Here is a 15,873-nt window from a genome sequence, read left to right on the forward strand (position 1 = left end):
ATTTCAAGGGATGGAGAATTAGAATCATATCGTAACGCGGCAGATGACGATGATGGACGTCGTCGATCGTAAATCGCCGAGTTGTGTCGTGATTCTGTTCACCGGGCTCGAATGTCGTGACCAAGATGATTGGATAGGATAAAAGTTTTCCGCGAGGGCACGGGGAGATCGAGAAACCATTAGGCCCGCGGGTACCAGCCTCAGATTCCCGCCGACGACAAGTTCGAACGAATAATGGAATCGGTGGAAATATTTTTTCCCCGCGTGCACGGAACGACGATAAAACTTCCTCGTTTCGCGGATAATTGCAACGGGGAAGGAGGACGGATTTGTCAACCGGGGCATCGCATCATAGATTCTACGAGAAATCCGCCTACCAGCACTACGGTGAACAGAGCCCGTGCGGAGACCGCCTATCGGCGTTCAGTCAGCACTGCGGTCAAACGAGACTGGGGTGTATCCGCACGCGACGTACGGCAAAAGTTTCGACCTTGGTCCGCGATGAATTCAGGCGAAAGATTTGAGATTCTTCTGAAGAATGTGAACTTTGAAAGACGAGTGGGTTTAGGAGTTTGTGATAGAGGGAGATGAGAAGTAGGGAAGGTTGTAGAATTAGGTGTGGGTGAGGTAGATTGGGGTAGATGAAGATGGAGAGGGACATAGAGTTGTGAGAGATAAAAGAGAGGGGGAAGGGAGCTGGAAGTGAGAGGGGATGAGGCACAGAGGGTGGGGGTAGGCTGAGATATGGAGGGGGGAGGTAAAGGGGAATAGTATTGAAGGAAAGCTAGGGGAGAGTAAAAAGGGAGTGGAGTAGAGTTGTATTAGAAAAAGTAGGTGGTTTAGAAAATTGTGTAACTAGAGAATTCAAGAATTCGGTACTTGAATAATTTATTTGTTGAAGAACTGAAAGGTAGCTTCACAGAGTGATGAGGGTGCAAGCGTCAGAAGAGGGTACTATTTTGAAATAATACTTCAGTAGCAACTTTACTGCCAAATCAGGAAAATCCAATTTTCATTATCCCTTAACTGGGGGATGATGCTAGAAGTGCTTCTTTATTTCGACGTTCTTTCACTTGAGGACACAGAACGACTAATTGCAGCTTTATACTCCCCACAAATTAGATTTTAAATAGAAATAAAAAGCGTCAATAGAAAGAAATGCATTTCACCAGTTAAGCTTCGAACACCTTTCGAATTACGCTTAAAACCAAAACCAATTATCGCTCTCCTAACTCCCACAAAGCAGTTTCCAAACAGCTATTGCCCCCAAAAGAATTTTAAAAACTCGCAGAGGAGCGTGTATCGCCCCGAACCCCCTCGTAACGAAACGATCGCTCGATACCCTAAAAAGCTCGCCGTCGATAAACGATGGCCCGTTATCACGACGCCTATCCACGTTAGCAGAGGAAACTAAAAGTTGCTGACACCACCGAGAGAAACACGTTGGCTTGATGGTGAAACCAAGGCCATCATTCCACCCCTAAAATCATTAACGATTAATAGAAGAAATTATTCCCCAAGTTTCCCGCAGCAATATGTATATTAATAAAAATCCTTACGGGGAAGAACTTGTAGGTGTATTTCTCAACAGCTTTTAAACACGTTGGCTTGGTGGTGAAACCAAGGCCATCATTCCACCCCTAAAATCATTAACGATTAATAGAAGAAATTATTCCCCAAGTTTCCCGCAGTAATATGTATATTAATAAAAATCCATACGGGGAAGAACTTGTAGGTGTATTTCTCAACAGTTTTGAAACACGTTGGCTTGGTGGTGAAACCAAGGCCATCATTCCACCCCTAAAATCATTAACCATTAATAGAAGAAATTATTCCCCAAATTTCCCACAGTAATATGTATATTAATAAAAATCCATACGGGGAAGAACTTGTAGGTGTATTTCTCAACAGCTTTTAATTATTACCTATTATTACATCAAAGGGTGCAGCCGGATAAGCATAGTGAAAAGTGCCCCCAAACCAAATTGAACTCTGTTTGCGGCAATCGATAGGTTCCTCTAAGAAAACTATTTCTGCCAAGTTTCAACCCGATACCCCTACTACTAGGCTAGTTACAGGGTGAAACGTAATTTACAGTTTAAGCTCCATTACTTTTGTTCTATTGAATAGAAACTTATACAAAAAATCACAGACCTTCTGCCCGCTGATACGCGTGTCTGTGAATTTTTTCAGAATTTTCTGTGGCAAAACCGAGTCTTAAAAAATTCAAGTCTTCTCGAAACTTCAACCCCAGAGCGACGCAACCCTCCAGGCCCGTGGATCGGGCCAGGAGGCTTAAGCACGGTATCACACGCGATCAGGATCACGGCAGGAGCATCGCGACGCCGACGCCGACGCCAACCGCCCCAGTAAAACCCAGCCGTCCGTAGGCGTCGAACGCAGTCGAACCACCGTCGCTCGTCCACCGGTCCCTGGAGAAACTGTATCGCCGCCTGACCATCCTCCGGCATCGAACTCTACGCACCTCAGTAGCCATCTTCTTCTTCTTCTTGCAACAGCGAACTCAACATGTCACGGGTGAGTTGTCAGGATTCATTGCTACTGATTTCATTGTCTCTGGTGGGCTTCTCTGGAAGAAGCGATGCGGGATATGTACTCTGCGGTTCATAATTATTTCGACACCCCCTGTATTTGCAGAAAATGGATATTTGGTAGAGACTTAATATTTTTTACTGCTTTTAATTGAAAATACTATATAAAATAAAATTTGGCAGAGTTCTTCGATAAATTTGCAACGTCTTCTTTCATAATTATTTCATGTACAGAGTAGGTGTAATATTTATTAATAGAAGTGTACGTTTGGGGAACTTCTTGACAATTCCGATTTTTTTTTAAACTTTGCAAGCTCGTGGGGAATCTCAATAGAAGCATCGGGGAATTTGTATTTTCTGGGCCACTTTTGCTTCTTCAGGGCAAACAACTACTGCTACAACTGCTTCTTGAAGCCACCCCTCAAGTATTAATGTATGTTTTCCTATTTTCTTGTACGAGTTGAAAACTACAGTAGACATAAAAAAATTGTTGAAATAAAAATTGAATATTTCTTTAGGCTCCATAAAACTGTGCAATTTCCCTTGTGAGTGATTTTTTATCTGGAAGTAATGGGATTTGAGTATATGGGGGTAGATGCCTAGAGGGGGTGAAAATGAAGGAAGAGGTACGATAGTGGAACAGATCAGTATGTGCATGATAGTGAAAGATAGAATTGGAAACAGAGAGTAGGTTTATTTTTAGTAAACTTGAAAGTGGACTTTAAATTTTGTTTGAGGGGTTGAATGTCTTTATACGGCATTATTCTATTTTTTTTTTAAATTAATCTCCAGTAGGTACATATGACAATTTTCAAAAGATGTTCCTGGTATTCAAAGTCGAGATGGATTTTCCAAAGACCCAAAATCAAAGTTTCCGGTTCGACTGCATCACGCAGCATGCAGAAGCGAAATTAATTCTGAAGTGCGGTGCTCGATAGCCGCGGCCGCGCAATTAATCAACGAAATCTTCGATCGGTCCGCGAGATCTCCCCGTACAATAAACTCTGCACGGAGAAACGTGATAATTAGAGCTACTAGTTAACTAGTTTCGCCCCCTCGGGCAAAGATTGATTGACTCCTTCCATCAACTTCGAACCCCATGCAACCCAACGCTATGGAGAATCGTGTAAACGAACCTGACACCGCTACTCTCGGGTTTCCACCATTTTCGCGGATAATGATCTTTGACCAATCATCGTCCGCAGTTAAAGGCCTGTAACTATCCTGCTCGAGGCAGTGTTTAACCACTGCCTCGCCTGAAAATTCCGCGTTAAATGAGGGTGTGAAAGGATAAAAGGAACTTATTGCTGCGATACTTTGTAATGTAATAGAGGAGACATGAGATCTACGGGGGAAATTAGAAGCTAATTAACTGTGATTAGTACTGTATCATTGGATATTGAATTTCGAAGATATGTGCCTCAATGGGGGCCTAAAATTACCAAATTTGACTTAAATAAAGAGCAGTACTTGAATTAACCCTGATACGGAATTTGTAAAGTTGCATGGATAAGTACATTTGGGTGAAAAGTGACCCAATATCCTATATTTGCAAGAAACGAGCATACAAAAAATAAAATTCAGTTCACTTAATTATTAGGATTTAATATTTTAAGAATTTATTAAATTTCTTAAATAAAAAAAATAAAGATATACTAAAATGCAACACTTACAAAAATCTAAAATCTAAAATCTAAAATCTAAAATCTAAAATCTAAAATCTAAAATCTAAAATCTAAAATCTAAAATCTAAAATCTAAAATCTAAAATCTAAAATCTAAAATCTAAAATCTAAAATCTAAAATCTAAAATCTAAAATCTAAAATCTAAAATCTAAAATCTAAAATCTAAAATCTAAAATCTAAAATCTAAAATCTAAAATCTAAAATCTAAAATCTAAAATCTAAAATCTAAAATCTAAAATCTAAAATCTAAAATCTAAAATCTAAAATCTAAAATCTAAAATCTAAAATCTAAAATCTAAAATCTAAAATCTAAAATCTAAAATCTAAAATCTAAAATCTAAAATCTAAAATCTAAAATCTAAAATCTAAAATCTAAAATCTAAAATCTAAAATCTAAAATCTAAAATCTAAAATCTAAAATCTAAAATCTAAAATCTAAAATCTAAAATCTAAAATCTAAAATCTAAAATCTAAAATCTAAAATCTAAAAACTAAAAGCAAAATATTAGAAATATAAAATTGAAACACAATTATTATTTATTATTGGCGGTTATTAGTTATTTTAAGATATGAAGGAGTTGACTCGATCTTGGTTAAAAATGACCCAATTTCCATACAATGGTTAAAAAATGCAAGTTCCTGCTTCGAATTAATTGAAAAGACAGTCCTTGAGCTCCACATTCCAGAGTCAGCTATTTCGAAATATGCTACAGTAATTTTCCAACGCTACTGAGAGAACTAACTGAAAGGAACTGGAGCTTGTTACTAAAAGCTACATCCTTTCCCTTTACGTGGTACACGTGCAGAGGGTTGAAAGCAGAGTGGAGTTCCTGCGTATGAATAAATAACGATCGACCACGGTGGTTAGTTGACCAGCGGCCAGTTTCACAAAGGAGTGACGCATCTGAGGGGTTGACCTGCGCTTGGAACACAATAATTTCGTGGGGTGTTGGGGGTGGGTCTGTCACGTGTCGCAGAACCCTACTTCTGGAGGCTTGCCACGCGCTGACTGGGTTATCGAGAGCTGCAGCGTGTTTCTTTAAAGCAGCACCCCTGTTTCATTTCGTCTTCTTCTCCTAAGTTAGAGATCTTGGTGAAAGGAATGGAGGAGTCTAGGGTGTCGTTGATCGAGATCAATGATTTACTCAATAAAGTTTTCTGTTTCTTCGTCAGTATCAAAGTGGATTCTAACCCCTAATGGGGGCTGAGAAAAATCGTTTATTTTTAAAAACTAATCTTTATTAAGTTTATACTAAAAAAGTGAATATATTTAAATTTCAAATTTCTTTCTTCATTGCTATATTTTTTCTTCACCGTCACTGTTTTCCAAAGTTACCCCCGCCATAAAAAAAAGCCTGTGGGCACCCATGCTAAGATATTGCCTATTCTATTTCGATAAGAAAGGAAAAATTATATCGTCACACCTTGGGCTGACCTAAACACTGACCTAAGTAGGTGTACGCAATTCCTTAAAACCATGGAAGGCTTTTTCTGTGAGCTTCGTTTAATCCGATTCTCTATAACTCGAGCTGTAGAATCTAGATCATCGAATCTCCATTGTAGCTTAAAAATTTTCATCTCACGTATATACGGGATGTTAAAAAAAGGACATAAGACTTTAGGAGCTTATAATACATGTAGTAAAAAATGCTTAATCAACATAGGTCTCAAAAGTTCACTCCTCTGGACGAGTACTACAAATCCCCATCTTTTGTAATACCCTGTTGTATATGATTAAAATAATGTTCGTCAATGTTAAGTTCCCACGTGTGCAATGGGAAAAGGAAAGTGAGACAATAGCGAGAGCTCCCTTTAATCAATGAAATATGCGTACATTCGCGAAGTATGCTCCCCACACGCAATCGCCGGCGCATATGTCGCCTTCGTGATCGGTCGATATTGCTTAACGCGATTATTGTGCCTTACACTTCCTCTTCCCTTAGAAACTTTCCAATTACCACGCCTGACACGGACCATTCAATCCGTGCATGCAACGGAACCTAAATCGCGTCTAATCCAACAAGAATTAAAAAGAAAATACAAACACTCAGTAGTTTCACAGGTGCATTAAAAATTGTAAGTAGGAAAAATTTCCCCTGCAAAACTTAAGAATGTCTTGTAAGAATATGATATATGCACTTCCACGTGATCATCCCTCGTTTCGCGCTGATTCACGTCGAATCAACTGTACATTATCAGAAATCAAAATACTTCATCATTCAGGGATGTACAATAGCGGCATAGAATTTTGAAGAATGCTTCCTTGGGGCGATTAAACCTTTCAGGGCACACCAACGAAAAGTGAAAAATTTACTTGTGAAAAGTTTACTAGTGAACAGCGTACTAATGAGAAGTTTACTAGTGAAAACTTTACTACTGAAAACTTTACTAGTGAAAACTTTACTAGTGAAAACTTTACTAGTGAAATGTTAACTAGTCAAAAGTTAAGTAGTGAAAAGCTTAGTAATCAAAAGTTTACTAGGGAAAAGTTTACTGGGAAAAAGTTTAATCGTGGAAAGTTTACTCGTGAAAATTTTACTGGTGAAAAGTTTACTAGTGGAAAGTTTACTAGTGAAAACTTTACTAGTGGAAACTTTACTAGTGAAAAGTTTACTAGTGAAAACTTTACTAGTGAAAACTTTACTAGTGAAAACTTTACTAGTGAAATGTTAACTAGTCAAAAGTTAAGTAGTGAAAAGCTTAGTAATCAAAAGTTTACTAGGGAAAAGTTTACTGGGAAAAAGTTTACTCGTGGAAAGTTTACTCGTGAAAATTTTACTGGTGAAAAGTTTACTAGTGGTAAGTTTACTCGTGAAAACTTTACTAGTGAAAACTTTACGAGTGAAAACTTTACTAGTGAAATGTTAAGTAGTGAAAAGCTTAGTAATTAAAAGTTTACTAGGGAAAAGTTTACTGGGAAAAAGTTTACTCGTGGAAAGTTTACTCGTGAAAATTTTACTGGTGAAAAGTTTACTAGTGAAAACTTTACTAGTGAAAACTTTACTAGTGAAAACTTTACAAGTGAAAATATTTCCCCGCCATTCAGCGTATTACCTCTTTTTGCTCGTATGATTCCCTTTGGAATCATTAACTTATTTAACGTTTACAACTCATACTAAATTTTTTTTCACTTGCTAGAAAAGTGAAGAGCAGAAAGGGTTAATATTCTACATCCTCCCAAATAGTATTAATATCTACCTATCAAAAGTTTGCCAATCTAAATATAAGCCTTCTAAAGTGAAATATTATGAATAATATTCGCCACGACAGTCTTCGGTGTTCAAATACATATCGCCTAATTCTAAAATTCCTCGATCCTCCTCGCGCACCAATTATTAGACTTATCCATCCAGTTGACGACTCTTTCGCCTTGTTTTACTTCGCGGCAACAAAGATCCGCAATCAATTCGCCCAGATGAAGTCACGTGTGGCCATTTTTCGTCCCGTCTGCCCGCAATCGTTCCTCCGCGTTGCGTGAGTCGTATCGCTCTCCACGTGAACATTGACCGTGGTAATTTCCCCAGCTATGGGAGACGTTCTCTTCGTCACGTCCCTTCTGCCCCTGTTAATTAACAGCCTCCGATAGCAGGGCGAGACTTCCATATAACAACAGACGGATTTCCCCTCAGCTGGACTTTAAATAAACAATTTAATAATCGATATTTTTGATAATAATTGAATTTTCGTCAGAATATGGAGCTCGAATTTAAATAAAAAATCGATATTTTGGGTAATTTTATTTTCGTCAAAGGTAAGGAGCTTGAATTCAAATAAAAAAATTGATATTTTTGATAATTGTATTTTCGTCGAAATAAGGAGCTTGAATTTAAATAAAAAAAAATCAATATATTGGATAATTGTATAATATGGTGAGAGTACGTGAACCTAGAATCTATTTTTTATAATTAAAGTTTTAGAAATCGATCACAAAGTTGGCTCTCTGAAGCTTCTCTGAAAGCTGATGGAAGATTTCTTTGACTTCTATTTAATGTTTATTCGAAGCTTAGATACGTTCGTTTCTGGGAAACTGTTTTTACCCCCTCCCCCCCCCCTCCCCCAAAGATAGTAGCGGTTTTGTTATTGCAATAACTTAGGATTAGAAGGACCCACTAGCTCGGAATACGGACACTCGTGTTTTCTCGACAGCCGATGACGAGCGCCGAGGAAAAACGTGATCGTCGATCTTTTGGAACGAGCAACGATCATAATTAAGTAACAGAAGCTTGGCCGGAGATAACCAGGCGCCGCCGGCTTCGAATATTAAGTTTCAAACACTAATCCGCGGGTAGAGCGCTGTATCTATGCGGGCGTCGCGACTGGACGTTGACCGTTGTTAATTTCCGCAGACAATTTGCGGTTTGTTTGCTTTGTTTAGCTTCTCCTCGGCTGGCGGATCGCCGTTCGTTGCCTCCGCGGCTGCGTGTGCGTGTCTATGATGTAACATTGCGTGGAGGGACGTTTCGATACGATTTTGTTAGACTTTAGATTGCGGATTCAGGGGTCAGGCTTTTGTTGCTCGCCAGGGAATTTTTTTAGCGAATTGATAATCGTGCCAGCTGCAGCGGTGGTCAAAAGGAGATTTAAAATCGATTCAATTGAGATTTTCGCAAATTAACTGATTCAGGACGTGGGGATATAATTTTGTCAGATTATGGTACTTTTCTTAGTGTCCCTAATTGTAAATTTTTTTGTTAAGTCGAGTATTAGTCGCGCGTGACACGAGTCACGTATTTATGCCATTTGTATACGTAGCTTGATAATGATTCCGTGAATGGTATAAGAAGTGGATGGATTAAGTCATCCAGTGAGTCATTTATTTGTTTAAATGTATTTATAATGTGTACTCTTTCTATCTGCCCTTTGCCTCGGCGGTATCACTGTGTTTGGATGTTACGTTGCGGGATCACTTAATTATTTGTACTCTTATGTTTATTTTTCTGTTTTCGGTCGTTGAGTAAGTTACGTACGCGCTGCAGGGTATAATTTCTGGCGATGATTTGAATTGACTTGGCTTGGAGATTTAGATCGACTCAATGTAGGTCAATTTAACTCGAGTCAATGTAACTAAGTTTAACTCAATGCAGCTCAGCTCGGGTCAGCTCAACTTAGAGATTTGACTCGAATATTTACTCCAACTTGACTCGACTTAGAGAGCTGACTTAAAGATTTGCCTCAGCTTGACTCAACTTGACTCGACTTAGAGATTTGACTTGGAGATTTACCTGAACTTGACTCGACTTAGAGATTTGACTTGGAGATCTGCCTGAACTTGACTCAACTTAGAGATTTGACTTGGAGATTTGCCTGAACTTGACTCAAGTGAGAGATTTGGCTTGAAGATTTATCTGAACTTGACTCAAGTGAGAGATTTGACTTGGAGATTTGCCTGAACTTGACTCAACTTAGATATTTGACTTGGAGATTTGCCTGAACTTGACTCAACTTAGATATTTGACTTGGAGATTCGCCTGAACTTGACTCAACTTAGAGATTTGACTTGGAGATTTGCCTGAACTTGACTCAAGTGAAAGATTTGGCTTGAAGATTTATCTGAACCTGACTCAACTTAGAGATTCACCTCAACTCGACGTAATTTAACTTTCCTCGGAATCATGGATGGAATTCCACAACGTCCCACTAAGATTATCGACCCTTGAATGAAATTTCAATTAAAAAAGCTTGATTGCTATTTATAGCGTTCTCTTTTCTCGTACTGATCGAATGCGGCGGTAGAAGATATCAGTAACAAGTCACTCTAAATATTCTACAAACGAGACTTTCGCTTGGACTTTGCCAGGTCCAAGAGCGCGACTAAGAAAAGCTCGTTCCGATAAGTGAATATTGTTTCTCGCTTATTGTATGGCGTTTAGTCTACCTAACTGATACTCTATCGCCGATTGAACTCGCTCACACTTTCATTTTGCGAAGCCCCCTGTCGCTAATTGCGTTCTTTTTATAGCCCTCCATTCGATATCGTTAATACGCTCGTCTATATAGCTCTCTTCGCGCTGAGTATCAAGTGAACATAAAAAAAAACGTTACGCTAAAAAGATATTTTTGAATTGGATTATTAAGAAAGCATATATGGACTATCTTTCTCTTTGAGATTGAATTTTAAAAATAATTGAAGGCCATCGAGCTGGTTGCATGATGATGGAGGATCTGGTGCAGTCAGTAGAAGCAAGGAAATACTTGGAACGAATTAGAAAGTAAGGGTTTATCATAGTCTTACTGTTCCCTTGATCTTTTGTGGAATAAGTTACTCAAAAATAGGGGATTTGTGAAAAATAGGGTTTCACAAGTAACCGAGCCAACTCGAAATTAAATACCAAAAGCTAGTTCTTCGATGTGGTAAATACAAAACTTAATTTAACTCATCTAAACTGAACTTGAAGACTTAACTTAACTGGAGTCCATCGAACTTAGGAAGATAACTTGAAACTCAATTCAACTTAAAAACTTAACTCAGATCAATCCAACTTGGGAACGTAACTTAACTTAAAAACTCAATTCAACTTAGAAACTTAAATCAATTGAACTTAGAATCCTAACTCAATTCTATCCAACTTAAGAACATAATTTAACTTAAAAGCACAATTCAACTTAGAAACTTAATTCAAATCAATTCAACTTAAAAACTTAACTCAAATCAATTCAACTTAGGACCGTAACTTAACTTAAAAACTCAATTCAACTTTGAAACTTAAATCAATCCTAACTCAATTCAATCCAACTTAGGAACATAATTTAACTTAGAAACACAATTCAACTTCCAAACTTAAATCAATTGAACTTAGAATCCTAACTCAATTCAATCCAACTTAGGAACATAATTTAACTTAAAAGCACAATTCAACTTAGAAACTTAATTCAAATCAATTCAACTTAGAAACTTAATTCAAATCAATTCAACTTAAAAACATAACTTGAATTAAAAACTCAATTCAACTTAGAAACATAACTAATATTAAAAACTCAATTCAACTTAGAAACATAATTTAACTTAAAAACTCAACTTAACTCGATTCAACCCAACTAGGGATTCAACACAACTTATCTCACAACCTTAATTTGAGTCAGTTTGGCGCCAAAACTCCACTTACTTCTGTTACTGGATCGTACACTACAATTCTCGACGACTCAACTATCATATAAATTGATTTGGAATCGTGGCGAGTTCGAACGCCAGCCTAACTATAAATCAATTCTGGCATTCGAGGCGTTTAATCGAAGATCTCCCATGGTCAAGGACGTGCACAGTTCGTCCCTTTAGCGAAACTATGTGACCGTGAATTTCCGCCACGCCGCCCGCGAATTCCCTCACGCCATGCCCTCTCGATGCACTCTTATCAGCGGTGCACGCGATCGATATCAATCTCTATGGAATTCTCAACCGACAATTCGAAATCTACCTTATTACCAATGTTACTCGCGTCACGAAACAACATACAACTTTGCTGCGATTGATTTACAGGTAGTATGGAAAGTAAAAACAAATTATCTGTAAATTAACTTAAGGTGAAAATCGTTCCGTAGTTTCTGGTACAGACGGCGATGATCAAGCAGATGAACTTTGAAACTATTTTCTAATTTACCAGTAGTAAACACATTTCACTGTAATTTTTGTACAAATCCGTAGATTAATGTATTCTAATATGTATGTTTCCATGTACTAACACATAGTTTCATAATATAATAATGGTGTTCAATATAATTACTTATACAGGGGGTAGCTCTAAATTTGGAATATTCACCCTGCCATAGAGAAAATATACTGTTGCTTAGTAATAATGCTAAATGCAATATTAATACGAAAACTTTAAGTGGGTAAAATACTTTAAACACACATATGTCTAAAAACATTTTGTTAGCACTATCTTTATTATTCATCCAAAATCCCCAATTGACCCAAGAAAACCTCTCACACCTATTTAACAGCTAATAGAAACAAACTTGCAATTTTTATCAAAGTGTTACAAGAGAACAATAAATAAATGCGGCTAGAATTTGAATTTTAAGAATCCACATGTGACTTACGAAAATTCTGTAAGTTTTCGTTAGGTTCTCCAAAAAATTATCCAAATTCGAAGCAGTATTCGTTGAAATTGAAAAACAGACCTCGACGAAGTCGACTGAAACTCTGCAAGAAATCAAACCTGGCACCCATCGCTGGATTCAAGCAGTTCATAAAGGTTCCACAGTATGAAGGATGATTAAAAAGTGTACGCTCTCGCACAGCATCCCGTCGTGGTTATCACTGGAGGGATAACGTGAGAAAAGTGGGTGTCCCGCGAGGGGAGGGGACTCAATGACCCGTGGAACCTTCGTCTGTAAAAAAACTCGTTCTGATAGTAAAAAGCAAGCTGTTCGATCCGGTTCGCGCTTCCTTCGCCGACTCGACACTGTTCAAACTCCACGATTATGACCGATTAGCGATTTGGCAATTTGTCGTGGCCTGGGGCAAGTATCTGCTCTCTTAGTCAACACTGAAACAAATCTTGGGTTGTTAAAAGCTACATTAGAAGATTTTAATGTACCATCCTACGAATAGATGATTCTTAAATTGTTTGGAACTCCTTCTTCTCCCCCCCCCCCCTGGAAAATTGAGGGATCCTCTTTGAACAATAAATTGTAAAATTAAATGTGACTCGTTTCACGTGGAATCGTGTATTATTGAAAAGTGGCAATAATATTTCTGTTTTATTCGAATAAAATTCTAGGGAAACTATTAGAGGCCAGTATTTTCTTATATAGAGTAATTGTTTCACTGGAAACTATGAAAATTGGTAAGTTAATGAATTGAAGTTTGGAGAATCAAGGGAATTAAAGATTCTCTTTAATAGGTAGCTGTTCAATTTTCTCCGTTTTCTTTTAAAGATTCGATGTATAGAATTGTTATCAGTCGATTACCAGTTTTCGAAATGAACTACTCTAAATAGCAATTTGGCCAAAGCCCCCAGCGATTAGAATTAAAATTAAGTGGGAATTATAATTAGTATTATTATTTAAATTGTAGTCAGTATTATTATTTAAATTATAATCAGTATTATTATTCAAATTATAGTTAGTATTATTATTATTATTTAAATTAGCATTAGTATTATTATTTAAGTTAGGATTAGTGTTACTATTTAAATTAGAAATATTATTATTTAAATTAGTATTAGTATTAGTATTTAAATTATAATCAGTATTATTATTCAACTTATAGTTAGTATTATTATTATTATTTAAATTAGCATTAGTACTATTATTTAAATTAGGATTAGTGTTATTATTTAAATTAGAATTATTATTATTATTTAAATTAGTATTAGTATTTAAATTAGAGTTAGTAATATTATTTAAATTAAAATTAGTGTCCACTGTGAAACACTCCCCCTTTCCTAATTTGCAAACTGGAATTTGCTGCAGAAATCGCTTTAAGATGTAAATGCATCGAACTCGATGTATCTGGTCGCGAGGAGTTCCCTGATACGGTGCAATTACCGAGTTTCAAGCTCGATATCGCCCAGGCCACGACACGTGATCGGAAATGGCTCGGAATTTTCGAGCCAGAAAACTTTTAGGCACCGTTCCCACCGCTAATTGTTATTACTATCAATGGGGAGGATCGAGCGAGCCCTAACGTCGCGGTTTATCTCGTCGTGATTATTAGTTCACCTGCGGGATTCTCAGGGGGTCGCTTAAACGACGCCCGCCATGTTGGTCGTTCGTCGAACTTCATAGGCATGTACCTACATGGATCGTTTCAAGAGATCTGTGCACGAAACCGATCCCACTAATGCGGCACATCTGATATTTCATTAGAAAATGCTCATAGAAAATTAATTTCAAATTGTTTATCGTATCAGAAAATTTAATTCAGACTATCCTCAACCCTTTCCCTCTTATACTCACGCTTACTAATTAATCAAGCAATTAAATTTGATTTGATAATGTTAAAAAATAAATTATAAGGAACTGTACTCATTATCTTCGGACTCTTGCATTTGTACTTGAGTGAGTTCGAAATTCCTTCCCTTTTAGATACTTAACCAGCTCCCTTATAAACAGAAACGAAGCACTCAGACATAACCCCAAAATTCAGATTTAATTACAATGCGCACACCGCGTGCGGAAATCCTTCTGCCTCGATCAGTGCCCGTGCTGCCTGAACGCCCATAGGCGGTCCCCGCAGGAGCCGAGTCCGTCCGCGGTTTCGTAGCGCGAAAGGGTTTTAAAATCCGTGCGAGGGAAGTCGTAGAAAAGTTAGGACAGTGTATTCGAGGGGTGATATATCCTCGCGAGGAGCCAGGTCTGCCATATACATATCGATTGGTGCCATTCGGTGCCTGGCGGTGGCTTCTTCTACTTCCATTCGCCCAGACACCGGATACGACAAACCTCTCCTCGAAAGAGGAAACAACGAGGAGTACGATTACTCTGCTCCTATTCGCTCCACGACTCGCTTCCTCAAACTACTCGCAAACGTTAGGTGCCTGGGCTTCGCCCCTGCCCAGCCCCTTTTGCTTTACGATCTTTCTAAAGATCGCAAGCTTACAGTGAACTTAAATTGAAATGAAAAGATACGTACACTAATTATCTATGAACCGTTGAGAATTTTAGGTTAGGTTGGAAAACGCCTTTGCGATAGTCTTGTTTTTCTTTTCTTTTCTCTTGTTTATTCTGTTTGTGCAAGACGCTTAATAATAATTGCATTAATACATTGACGACTGCGGAAAACATACCCAAACTGCTTCCTTCTTTTATCGAATTAGTTGAATCGAAGTCTGAAGTGAAGTTGAATGAAGTAATGAAGTCTGTTTCGGTATCGGGAACAGCGCCACGAGTGTGACTAGAATTACTACAAGTTGGACCAATCGTCACTGCAAAATAATGAAAACTCGATGATTGGTACATGCTTTAATTTACCGGGTCTAGCGCATTTTTATTAATTTAATGTTAAAAATCCTGAATTTTTTAAGGGATCACACGAGATTGTGCTCTTAAACGATCTTCTTTTTCTTAGAGCAGTAGAGAAGTAGTTTTTTTCTGTTTTAAAGTTTTCTCTACTAATATTACACGCGGTGACGTTAGAATTAAAAATCCTCGAGCGGTGTTCTATTTATTTTGGAAACATTCCATCATGAGAATTCGAAGTCAAAGGAAATGGAAGGTAAACGAGAACATGGAGATCAAACGACGAGTGTTTCCGATAACACTTTTTCCGATCTACTTGTTCCTTGCTTCTAGAAAAAGATAAAGCTGACTTAACGGAATTGTAACTTCATCGAACCATGTAGAGTATCTAGCAGAGATATTGTGAGGTCGTAAAAGCCACGATAGTGCCAAGCATACAGCTTTGAGGTTTCGGAAAGAAGAAACGGGGAGGAAAGTCGGAAATTTCTGGAAAGTGGAAACCTACCTCTCCACAAAATACTAACCTTCTTTTTTCAAAATCATAAAGCTGTAAACTTTTAGGGAAAATTTTGGGGAGTGGCAAATTTTGGGGAGCGGTAAATTTGAGTGGCAAATTTTGGGGAGCGGTAAATTTGAGCGGCAAATTTGGGGGAGAGGGTAAATTTAAGGAGCGGCAAACTTGGGGTAGCGACAAATTTTGGGGAGCGGTGAATTTGAGGAGCGGCAAATTTGGA

General features: G+C 37.8%; 1 protein-coding gene across 4 annotated transcripts; it reads right to left on the reverse strand.

Moving 5' to 3' along the window:
• Positions 1 to 858: 858 nt before the first annotated feature.
• Positions 859 to 15,697, reverse strand: LOC143365943 (uncharacterized). 4 transcript variants are annotated; one of them, XM_076806549.1, is made up of 5 exons: positions 14,968 to 15,697; positions 2,486 to 2,590; positions 1,720 to 1,800; positions 1,560 to 1,640; positions 859 to 1,480 (listed from the first exon to the last, which is right to left on the reverse strand). In XM_076806549.1, the coding sequence occupies exons 2-5, from the start codon at positions 2,495 to 2,497 to the stop codon at positions 1,229 to 1,231; spliced, it is 426 nt and encodes a 141-aa protein (XP_076662664.1). In that variant the 5' UTR covers positions 2,498 to 2,590; positions 14,968 to 15,697; the 3' UTR covers positions 859 to 1,228. The 4 variants fall into 4 exon arrangements, 2 of the variants coding, with proteins under 2 accessions (XP_076662664.1, XP_076662662.1); XM_076806547.1 differs by having other exon boundaries at positions 2,486 to 2,646; XR_013084627.1 differs by lacking the exon at positions 1,720 to 1,800 and having other exon boundaries at positions 1,880 to 2,590.
• Between the last annotated feature and the right edge of the window lie 176 nt (positions 15,698 to 15,873).

This window comes from Andrena cerasifolii, chromosome 2 (assembly GCF_050908995.1).
Source record: "Andrena cerasifolii isolate SP2316 chromosome 2, iyAndCera1_principal, whole genome shotgun sequence".
Taxonomy (NCBI): domain Eukaryota; kingdom Metazoa; phylum Arthropoda; class Insecta; order Hymenoptera; family Andrenidae; genus Andrena; species Andrena cerasifolii.